At 32.7% G+C, this 10,621-nt stretch overlaps 2 protein-coding genes across 8 annotated transcripts; both read left to right on the top strand.

The window, feature by feature from the left end:
* The first annotated feature begins 4,200 nt into the window (after positions 1–4,200).
* On the top strand, positions 4,201–10,494 carry LOC129303193 (inositol-pentakisphosphate 2-kinase). 7 transcript variants are annotated; one of them, XR_008591433.1, is made up of 10 exons: positions 4,211–4,835; positions 5,055–5,255; positions 5,666–5,813; positions 6,105–6,236; positions 6,347–6,387; positions 6,545–6,655; positions 6,780–7,376; positions 7,745–7,937; positions 9,529–9,642; positions 10,036–10,494. XR_008591433.1 is itself a non-coding variant. In XM_054942322.1 (9 exons), the coding sequence occupies exons 2-9, from the start codon at positions 4,734–4,736 to the stop codon at positions 7,877–7,879; spliced, it is 1,467 nt and encodes a 488-aa protein (XP_054798297.1). In that variant the 5' UTR covers positions 4,212–4,492; positions 4,712–4,733; the 3' UTR covers positions 7,880–8,245. The 7 variants fall into 7 exon arrangements, 4 of the variants coding, with proteins under 4 accessions (XP_054798299.1, XP_054798297.1, XP_054798295.1 ...); XR_008591434.1 differs by having other exon boundaries at positions 9,476–9,642; XR_008591432.1 differs by lacking the exon at positions 9,529–9,642 and having other exon boundaries at positions 4,212–4,835.
* On the top strand, positions 9,936–10,371 carry LOC129301766 (heavy metal-associated isoprenylated plant protein 39-like). The gene is made up of 2 exons (XM_054940360.1): positions 9,936–9,971; positions 10,036–10,371. The coding sequence occupies exons 1-2, from the start codon at positions 9,936–9,938 to the stop codon at positions 10,369–10,371; spliced, it is 372 nt and encodes a 123-aa protein (XP_054796335.1).
* Positions 10,495–10,621: the final 127 nt, after the last annotated feature.

Raw genomic sequence — 10,621 nt, 5'->3', positions numbered from 1 at the left:
TAATTTAATAAAAATAAAAATAAATTCTCTTCTCTTTTCTTTTTTTTTAATAAAATTCAAACTTTGTATCCTCAAAAAATTAATATTTAATATTTAAGAATTAAATTATAAAGTAATTTATATAGCTAAAATTGATTTTGATTAAATTATCTAAACATTTTCAATTCCGTTAAAATTAATTTTAGAAAAACAGTATCCAAGCAGATTGCGTTATAACATAATTAATTATGATTAAAATCTATCACTTAATCAATTATTTTCATAATCTATTATACCCAACTGAAATCCAAATAGACCCTTAATCCGATCTTACAAAATCAGTTCTTGATTGACTTAAGCCTAAAAAAGCCAATTCATTTAAGCTAAGTTTCCTTTAGATGGCTTATATCTTAAGCCTGGCTTTAAGTATAACAGATTTAGGGCCAGCTTTGTGAGCTTCAAGCCCTTTTACTTTTTATCATTTTTTTAAATTAAAAATAATTTATTCATTCCATTACAATATAAAATCTTATTTTAATATTAAATCACATAGATAACATGTTAATTTTTAATATCAACAATATCTTGATTATGCAAAAGTTTCCTTATTTCAAATAATAAAATATTGAAATTTATAAATTCTCAACTTAAGTCATACAATACAAAATTATATAAATATAAAAATAATCTATTATTAAAAAATAATTTAAAAATATTAACACACATACGTAACATAAATCAAATCATTGTCTAGAATCTAAATTAGATCAACCAATTAATTTTTTGTCCAAATATATCATTATTTAGAATTAAACAAACCAAACTTTATCCAAAAAAAAATAACCAAACCAAATGTTACGTAAATTTTAATTCTAAAAAAACTATTATAATAATTAAATATTTAAAGCATTATCAAAAATATCAATAATATTATCATAATAAATAATATTTTAAAATATAAATAAATAAATGGGCTTAAATGGGTTGGCCCTCGACCTTACAGGGCTAGCTCGTTTAGGCTCTCAATCCATTAAAATTAGCCTTTATAAGCTCGCGTTCTATTTTTGAAACTTTAAAACTCAAGCTCGTCTCTAGTAATTATCGAGCTTAAAAGGATTGGCCCTATAAGTTCGACCTATTTTTTTAGCTCTACAATTCCTCAACATACTTCTATTTATAGCATATTATATAATATATAATTATTTTTAGGTAACTTTTTTCCCAGCAATTCTCAAATGCCTATTAAACTAAATTAATTTAAATTTTAAACCTACCTCTATTTTTATTTTATGGTTCACTTTATTTGCTAATTTTCACAACACGTGTTAGTCAATATATGGCATGTGGTTGGTTTTAATAATAATGAGTGAGGTGATTAAGAGATAATTTGAATCAAGTTCAATTGGTCAATTTGAATAAACTCAAAAAAAAAATTTAGAATCCAGGCCACGAGTTTGAAAATTTTTTTTTACTTTAAATTATTTGAGTAATCAAAACAAGCTCAAACTTGGAAAAGATTGACTCAAATACTCAAATTTTTTTTATTAATTTAATAAAATTAATATTTATTTCAATCTTCACTTTGTATTTGCAAACTCTTTGTTCACACACCTCGCACTTTTAAATGAAATGTCAACGTTTCAATGGCAATTTGTTTGAAATTCTTTTCAATTTTTTTTTAAAGAATAAACATGAGATGGTGCTTTTTATATACTTTTATTTTCATTCTTCACATTAGTTAGTCCCAAAAAAAAAATGATGTGTTATTGCTCGACGAATATTGTTTTTATGATGTAAAAATTGAAATTGATTAGAAAATAAAAAAACATAAAAATATAATAATTTGAGTATTTGTGCCGATCTAATATATTGAGCTTGCTATATAAATTTTTTTATGTGTTTGGATATCTTAAGCCTAATCTAGATTCAACCTAACTTATTTGAATCATTGTACATTGTAAATACTCCTCTATCAAAAAATGTAATGGTTGGATGTTAAAAAATGTGAGTTTTAAGGTAAAATTAATGTGCCTTTTTCAAAAAAATTTCTCAATAGATGAATTACTTTATATTTGTCATTAAGTTAAACACTTTATCAAATAAGAGTAAAATATAGAAAGATATTGTTAATTTAAAAAAATTAATTAATTTACCGAAGATGAGACATTTTTAAATGTAAGGAGTGCTCTAATTCAATTTAGGAAAAATATAATCATTAGTCCCTATAATTATTTCATTGTGTTTTATTTTTAGTCTTTATAATTACAATTATTATTATTTTTGGTCCCTTGGCAAGATTGAGTCTTAACAATATTAAACTACAGGGACTATAAAAAGAATTAAAAATAAAATTCAATAAAATTATAAAGACTAATGGTTATCTTTTTCCTTTGGTCCACATGTGTTCTTGTTTTCAAAGCCCTTGTGCCTTTTGTGTGCAGTGTGGATTTGTCTCGCACTCTTTGTGTGTTTAGTTTCTAGTTTTTTAAAAATCTATTTATTGAAAGTTTATTTGATAAAAGTTAGTTTAGTAAAAGCTAGTTTTTATAATAAAATTTGTGTTTATATATATATTTTTCAAAAGTTAGTTTAATAAATTGAAAGTTGTTTAGATTATATATAGTGAAATGTGTTTTTGAATGTACAATTATAAAAAATGATACTATTAATTTATGATGATTTATAATTTTTGTTATACAAATATAATATATTAGAAATTTTTAAAAAATGTGATAAATTTGTTGGATAACAAAAAATTTGATATGTTAAATAATGACAGCAAAAAATATAAAGTTTGATATATTGAAAAAAATTACATACTAAATAGTTTAACATACATTAATATCAAAAATTAACATGATTAATTATTTAATTCATAATGTATAACTTGGTTTCTAATTGAATCGCAAACTCTATTCATCTTTCCATCAAAAGCCACTATTGAAATATCAATTGTAAAATGAAAATAATCATACAAAAATGATCCTAGGAGTAAAAAATATAAAGATTTTTTTTTGTGACAAAAATATAAAGAAAGATTAAAAGTAGAATAGTCATTAAAAATTTTGAGGTAACATGGTCATATCAAAAATTAAAGGGATTACATTTTAAAAATACATTGCATAAGCTTCTCCTATAACTTTCACCAAATTCATACTCAACAACATTGAGAAAGTACTTTTGAAAAGTTAATTTGAAGTGAAATGTGATATTCAAATGACAGATGAAAGTTTGATGCACCTACTCTGTGATTGTACCTATGTCAAAAGAAAACAGCTTAATTTTGTTTAACCTGAGTTTTGAGACAAGTTTTGTCATTTAGAGGGTTAGGAGTGGGTGAAGTGAAGTCTCAACAGAGAATGGGGTAGACTCAATTTTAGGCCCATTCGCTAGAGTTCTATTTCTTCTTATGTTTGTCGGGATATGTAAGTTAATAAATGCAAAAGAATATTTGGAGAGGAAGAAATTGATGGGGGGAAAGCACATATGATGTTTGTTTCAAGGCGCTACTTGATCTTAGATTGAAGCAAAGCATGACACTGTAAAGGAAAAGCAATTGTTCACAAAGCCATCGCCGCCACCAAGATGAGGAGTCTTTCACTGTGGGAATGGATGTATCTTGGGTACAAGAGAAAGGAAGTGCAATTGGTGGAGTTATCAAACAGCAAAATGGAAGATGACTCTTGGGTTTTTGTTCAAAGGTTGAATCTTTACCACCAACCATTATAGAGGTGAAAGCCATTACTATGGGTTTACATTATAGTCGGAAGCTTTTAATTACGAAAGTTAATGTAATCTAAAATTGTGCAAATGTGATAAGCATGACTCTGGAGGACTCTCTACAAAACCACCTCTATTGGGATATTATATAGGAAGCTAGATTGATTTTAGGAAGAAATTGGTTTGTAAATATTATTTACATATTTAAGGACTTTGTAAAACATGTTGATACATTACTAAAGTTTGCCCTAACATTTATCACGAATGATCATTTTTTTAACCATCATTCTCTTTTTATTTGAGAAGAGGAGGAAGGGGAGAGAAATGACTTATTAGATATATTTTGATCTTATTTTCTCAATATTATGAATGAATTATTTTTTATTCAAAAGGGAGAAAGCACTCTGTAAAAGTAAGATGTGGGATATTCAAACGGAGTCTCCAAAGTTAACTTGGAATATGATTAAGACGGAGGGATGGTCACCAGTAAAATCCTAGAAAATCTGATGCATGGAAAATTGGAAGAATCGGATTCCAATTCCATCGTGGCAGAATCGGATTCCATCACACCGAAGGAATCCCATTTTGTGCTTCCCTCTCCATTTTGCACCTTCTATTTTACCTCATCCTCCACTCCACCGACCAGTCCAGCATCGACTTCACAAGTCACCATCGCTGGTGACAGCCCACCTCCTTCTTCTAGATCTCTACGACCACCACCCACCGAGGAGGACGAAGCTTTATATTTGTCGCGCTTCTCACCTCCGTCACTGGTTCGGCAAATATAATTAAGGTTGTTCACCGTTGAGCTTCTTCTAGGGTTTCTGTTCTGTTTTCCTCCTTGATCTGGCTGCACCCATTCCCCCCCTCTCGTTTCCGTGATCTCGTTGTGATTTTCAGATCAGCTACTGCAGATGATTTATGTTGATAGGTGTTGCAATTTCCTTTTGGATTGTTCTTTTTATTTTAAGTGCCCTTGAAATGTGTTTGATGAAATGGCTTGGATGTTCAGGCAAAACGATATTTATCAGTTGATGGAGTTAACTCTCGGGGTAGATGACGCAGCTTTCTGGGTTTACAGAGGCGAAGGAGCTGAAAATCTTGTTCTAGCTTACACTGGATTTTCTCCTGCTTTTGTGCGTTTCAACCCTCTCTCTTTCTCCCCCCTCCACCCTCTCCCCCTTTAATGTCACACTGAATGTGAATCAACAATGTTGTGGAGATAAGTCCTTTGTAATTTTTTTTTTCAATTGTTAATACTACGAAACATTGAACGTTCTTAATATGCTTGTGCCATGCACTTATTTTTAGTAACTTTTCCCCCTCTCATCGGCTTTTCTGGGTTGTCTACGTAGATTGGGAAAGTGATGCGTATAAGTAAGGCCCCAAAGAGTGGCTCACAGGTGGTAAACAGTCCTGCGGCTTTGACTGAACATGAACGTCTCCTGTGGAAAGATATAGACGAACTTGTATCTTCAAGCAAAGAAGCTGTAGGGAAGCTATTTGTCCAGCACGTTATGAAGCCATTATTAGGGCCCCAATACGTTGATGCTGGGGTATGGTGCTTTTACGTTAATTACTTCTTGACTTGACGTTAATTTTGAATTCACATGCTTCTAAAACTGATTAGTTCTATGATAATAATTATCTGCTTACTTTGAGGCTATAAACTCTGATTCCAGTAAATAACCTGCGCATGCGTTTTTACATTTTGAGTAAGCTGAATCGTGATATGTGAGAAACTTAGCCTCTATATAACTTTATGGACCAATCCATATTATGGCGTTGCCTCTTGTTTCACTAGTTTTTCTATTAATAAAAAAAAATGGATTTAGTAAAAATTAACTTCTCAGGAACCAAAAAAAAATCCTGCTCTAGTTTTAGGGACAGTGCCATTACTTGGACTGTTGGACCTTTGTGAAAGTATTTGTGATCTCTGACCTCTACTTCTTTGATACTTTTTTAGATGAATGTCCTAGTGTCCAGAGAATTCCTTGGAACTGTTGAGAAGAATTTCACATGTCAGCGTCCAGCTTTTCGAGTTGACACTGCCCAAATAGATATGCATTCTGATTCTGTGCTTCTCATGTCTGATCATTCACTCTTCCCTCATGGTACTGAGATGCGTTGTTTACGCTGGTTTCAATTTTTTTTTTTTTAATCTTTCTTGCAAATTAAGCATGTTAGGTATTAGCATGTTCAAATCTTGTTGAAATCTGGTTTTTGAGCTTCACCCAAAATGGGCTTTCAATAGTGATCCCTAAACGTCTCAAATTCATTGTAGAGGGGATTGGACCTTGATAAAAATACCTACAACTTTAAATTTGTGCTTCCATTTGAGAAATAATTGCTGTTTTTCCTTGCGTTTGTAACCTGTGACCTATGCTGAGGAATTACCTATCTAGGGAGCTGGCAAGTGGGAGAACCTGGGACAAACATTATTATAGACAAGAATTCTAGGGAGGTTAATTATAACTCCAAGGAATCCACAATTTTCTCCCCGGTGGGTGGGCCTTTCATTTTAGACACAATCCATGGTAGTGTGAATTTTGTAACAAACGGGTATTTTAATTCTTTAAAGTTCAAACACTGCATAGAATTGCTAAACTTTAGAATGTTCTATGGTAAGTGCTTTCTTTCATTTCAGGTAGCCTAGAAGCTAGCCCTTGCATATCTGTTGAAATAAAGGTATTTCCTCCTTTATATCACGCAATATATTGTTTTTTGGTAATGTGTATCTTTTTTCCATCTGTAACGTAAGCTCTATATTGATGATCTCACCTGCTCCCCCCTTCTCCCTCTCTTGCATGGCTGTAAAATTTTAACTACTGTCGTGAGAAAGCAGCCCAAATGTGGATTCCTTCCTCTTTCGAGATTCATATCAGATGAAACAGCTATCAAAAAGAGTGTAACTCGATTCAAAATGCACCAATCCCTTAAATTACATCAAGGAGCGGTAAACCCCTCAACTAACTAACTCCAGTAGCTGCTTGGTGCACGCCTCTTTCTGTTTTAACTCTTTGTATCAATTTGCTTGGGCATTAATTCTGACTAGGAGATTTTACCAATGTATTTTGTAGATATCAGAGCTAAGTCAATATAATCCTCTTGATTTGTTCTCTGGGTCCAAGGAAAGGATTGAAAAAGCTATCAAGGATCTCTTTACTACCCCTCAAAATAATTTTCGTGTATTTTTGAATGGCTCTCTCATATTTGGAGGCCTAGGAGGTGGTGCACCGACAACAAACTTTCTAGTTGCAAAAACATTTGAAGATGCACTAAAAACTGTGATTGAAGCAGAAGATGGTCTATACACTGAGAAGTTTTTATATCTAGTTGCTGAGAGCGTGCACAAATCAGGTGTCCTTGATCAGCTCCTGAAGATTCAGAAACTTGATAATCTTGACATAGAGGGGGCGATCCATGCATATTATAATGTCACTTCTCAACAATGCATGGTATGTAGGGAATTGAGTGAACAACAGTTAAACAGATATGCCTCTTTGCATTCTGCTTCCCTGGAGGAAAGCTTGAGAACTGTAAAGAACTACCTGATTGCTACAACTGCAAAGGACTGCAGTTTAATTATTTGTTTTAGACCAAGGAAAGAGAGGTATTCAGGATCTGTATACAATCAAGTACATGTTGAGTCAACTAAGCAAACTTTTGATTTCAAGGTGTGGAAACACTGCGCATTTGTTGTTCTTGCATTAATTTTTGAACCTAGTATGTGTTCACAGATTTAATTTATGAATAGCCAGGATAGGCATTACTGCTAGGGAAAAAAATGCTCAAGCCCCCATAGATCTGAACGAGTTTTCCATTCCTCTCATGATAGTAATTGCAATGATGTCCTTTGTTGAAGAGATCTATATATATCATGGCATGCGATCCATAGATATCCTTTTTTCAGTGATTTTTTCTGAATTATCTTCTCTTTTAACTCTGAGTCAGTAGAATGTCATTACCTTCTTTCGCACAGATTTACACTGTATTTGCTGAAACATTGATTATCTTACTTTAGTTGCCATTTGATCTGTTGTAGGTATCTTTTATTGACCTGGATTTGAAGCCTTTGGATAAAATGGAATATTATTACAAATTAGACAAGAAGATTGTGAGCTTCTACAGACAAATGGTTGAAATGAATCAAGGAAAAGCAAACTTTGCAGACACGTGAAACTCCAAATTGAGATTCTTTAGGCTGTTATAGATGACACCTGATGAAGATTGTATTGGTAAGTATAGTAGCTTGATTCTTTAGCAAAAAACTAATACATACAGGCGTGATAATGCTAACTGTTTGCATTTTGCTTTCCTCCCTCCCTCCCTCCCTCTCATAATTTCCTTATGTTGGGCCATCTGATTCCCCTTGCCTATGTAATTGTTTCTATCTGTATTACGGCTTTTATTAGTTTCTAGCTTTGGCTTGTGTAAGTATACGTTTTGTTGTACATGCGCTAAAACTTACCTCCATAATTAAAGGCCATTTCTTAATGAGGTAATTGTAGAGGTGAAACATGTTAGATGCATGTGAGTTGATAAATGCCTCTGATCATGACTTCGTTGTCTATGCATGCCTAATGGAAAGATAAGGAATTCCAGCTTTTGGTGAGAGTGATGACTCATCTTTTTTTCCCCCCCTGAATGGAAAATGGATTAATATATTAGGGAAAGGAACAATCTACGAGACAAGCCAAAAGAGAAACAGGAAAACGACTAAAACCTTTCACAATCTACGCTCTCCTGGAAAAGTGGGGGTTGATTATGAAAGGCTCCAAAAGAATCAGAACAAAGCTGCCTAATCTAATCAAGTTCATGACAAAACTACTATTAACAGAGCTTGAGAAATTCAAGAAGACAATCCAGTCACGTAAGAGTAAGTTCCTCGCTTGACGAAGAAGTGTGTCCGCATGACTATTGGATGAAAAATCCCTGGTTAGAAAATTGAAAATATAAGCACCATGTAAGTCAACTACAATATTCTTGAAGCCTTTTATTCCAGCAATGAAGCCGCCTGTGAACCACAGCTTGGATTGCAGCAAACACCAGTATCTTATCTTTAGTACTATTTTGTCCCATACATACATGGCTTGTTTATTGATAAATCTGGAATTAATTTTCTCAGTGGTTGATGGGAGGCAGGGATGAGTTGAAATTCAAAATTTAATACCTTTGATTTATTACAGGGCACGGAAGGACCAATGATCAATCTAAAATTAAGAGGATGAAAGAAGTTATAAATTTATTAATTAAAGATGTTTTATATGATTAAGAAGTCTTAAAGACAAATGGGGTTATAAAAAATTTAAGAAAGATTTTTAATATATTGAGCCTAACTCAAGATATCTAAACTTATAAGTTCAATTAATTTAGTTAATATTATTTTCTAAAAATTTAGGAGATCAGTTTATCTTGTTTTAAATTTAAATAAAGATATAATATATCTTTTATGATATAATCTAGCCATTTGGAATCCTAAATTAACTAAGATTGTGTCATTTAGGTGGATTGATTTTTTTTTTTTCATTTGTTAGGCTATTTAAATCAGTGTTGTTTTTTGCAAAATAAAATATCATGAATTTCGAGTTATCATGAGTTATCAATTGGTGTCTCGTATCAGGGTGATGTTAAAATGAAATTTTAGTTTCTTGGGGTTCAATTATGTTATTTTTTTAGGCAATTGTTGAATATCTCTTTCATAATGCTCTTGGTAGCTGTGACTGAATTTAGTGTTGTTTGCTAGCCTTTACTTATCTTTTGTCTCTCACTGTAGGATGACGAGCAGTTTTTGGTGACAGTTTTTGTTAAATAAATATTTTTCTTCAGGGGCGAGATTTGAGAATTTATTAAATTACAATCACAATTACCATTCTTGCTCCAACAATAATCGAGATTGCATGGGAAATCCGGTCATAAATACTAACGTGCATTAATGACCAGGTACCTACCACACTGTCGCATCATTTAGTATTCAACCAAAAAATTGAAGAAGGGATGCCGTAGAATTTTGAAGATGATATTTAGGGAAAATCGAGATGATAATTTTTGAGACAGCAAGACTTGTGTCTTCCCAGTTTCTTGCTTTGTTCTTGCCTAGTAATTACGGACTCTCAAAATCATGTCTAAGGTTGCATGTTTTATTAGCTCCGCACGCTACTTCCACATGATAGCCTGGTTTTGTCGTGAAATAAGTATCATGACTTACTTTTTCCGGATCTATTCTCTACTCTGACATGACGCAGCTATTTTTATGTAGATTGTACCTTTTGGTACAGAATTTCTCAGCACTTTTGTTGGGAAATGCTGACATTCTGACGCACTTGTTTATTGCAGAAGACGGTGGTGTCAGTAGAACTTATCTGTTCAAGATGCAGGCAGAAGGTGATGAAATTAATTGCAGCCATTGAAGGAGTTACTTCGATAGTGCTGGATCCGGCCAAAAACACAGTGACAGTGATTGGGGAAGCTGATCCCGTGAGGATCATCAAGAATGTGAGAAAATTCAGGAAATCAGCCGCAATCGTGAGCATTGGTCCTTCCAAAGAAGAGAAGAAGGAAGAAAAGAAAGAGGAGAAAAAGGGCACCACCGAGGCTCCGAAACCGTGCCACAGATGCAGTGTATGGTATGTGATTCCTGAAGATAATTATAGTTACTGTTCCATCATGTGATTGCTCTTACTGAGGTGCTGGTGGTGCGATTATTAAATTTTCTAAACAAGATCGAATTCGTTGAATTTTTTGTTTTTGTTTTTGTGTCAATTTAATATTATGGACTAATTGATTCAAATTAAAGTACTCTCATGCCTAATGGAGATGGATCTTAAGCAGTGGAAGGCTTTCCTCTCCTCCCCCCGTTTTTTAACTTGCTGAATCCGCATTGTTTGCAGGTAATAACAGTAAATTTTTTTGGCACAAGTCG

This window comes from Prosopis cineraria, unplaced genomic scaffold (assembly GCF_029017545.1).
Source record: "Prosopis cineraria cultivar Desert tree isolate PC_DT_omini unplaced genomic scaffold, ASM2901754v1 PC2, whole genome shotgun sequence".
NCBI lineage: Eukaryota > Viridiplantae > Streptophyta > Magnoliopsida > Fabales > Fabaceae > Prosopis > Prosopis cineraria.
This window is presented reverse-complemented; position numbering and strand designations above follow the sequence as displayed.

Coding starts and splice junctions, on each gene's coding strand:
- LOC129303193 (XM_054942320.1), top strand. Junction 4,836..5,054: donor CTGGATTTTCTCCTGCTTTT/GTGCGTTTCAAC, acceptor TTGTCTACGTAG/ATTGGGAAAGTGATGCGTAT. Junction 6,388..6,544: donor GCATATCTGTTGAAATAAAG/GTATTTCCTCCT, acceptor GTGAGAAAGCAG/CCCAAATGTGGATTCCTTCC.
- LOC129301766 (XM_054940360.1), top strand. CDS start 9,936: ATGACGCAGCTATTTTTATGTAGATTGTACCTTTTG. Junction 9,972..10,035: donor TATGTAGATTGTACCTTTTG/GTACAGAATTTC, acceptor TGTTTATTGCAG/AAGACGGTGGTGTCAGTAGA.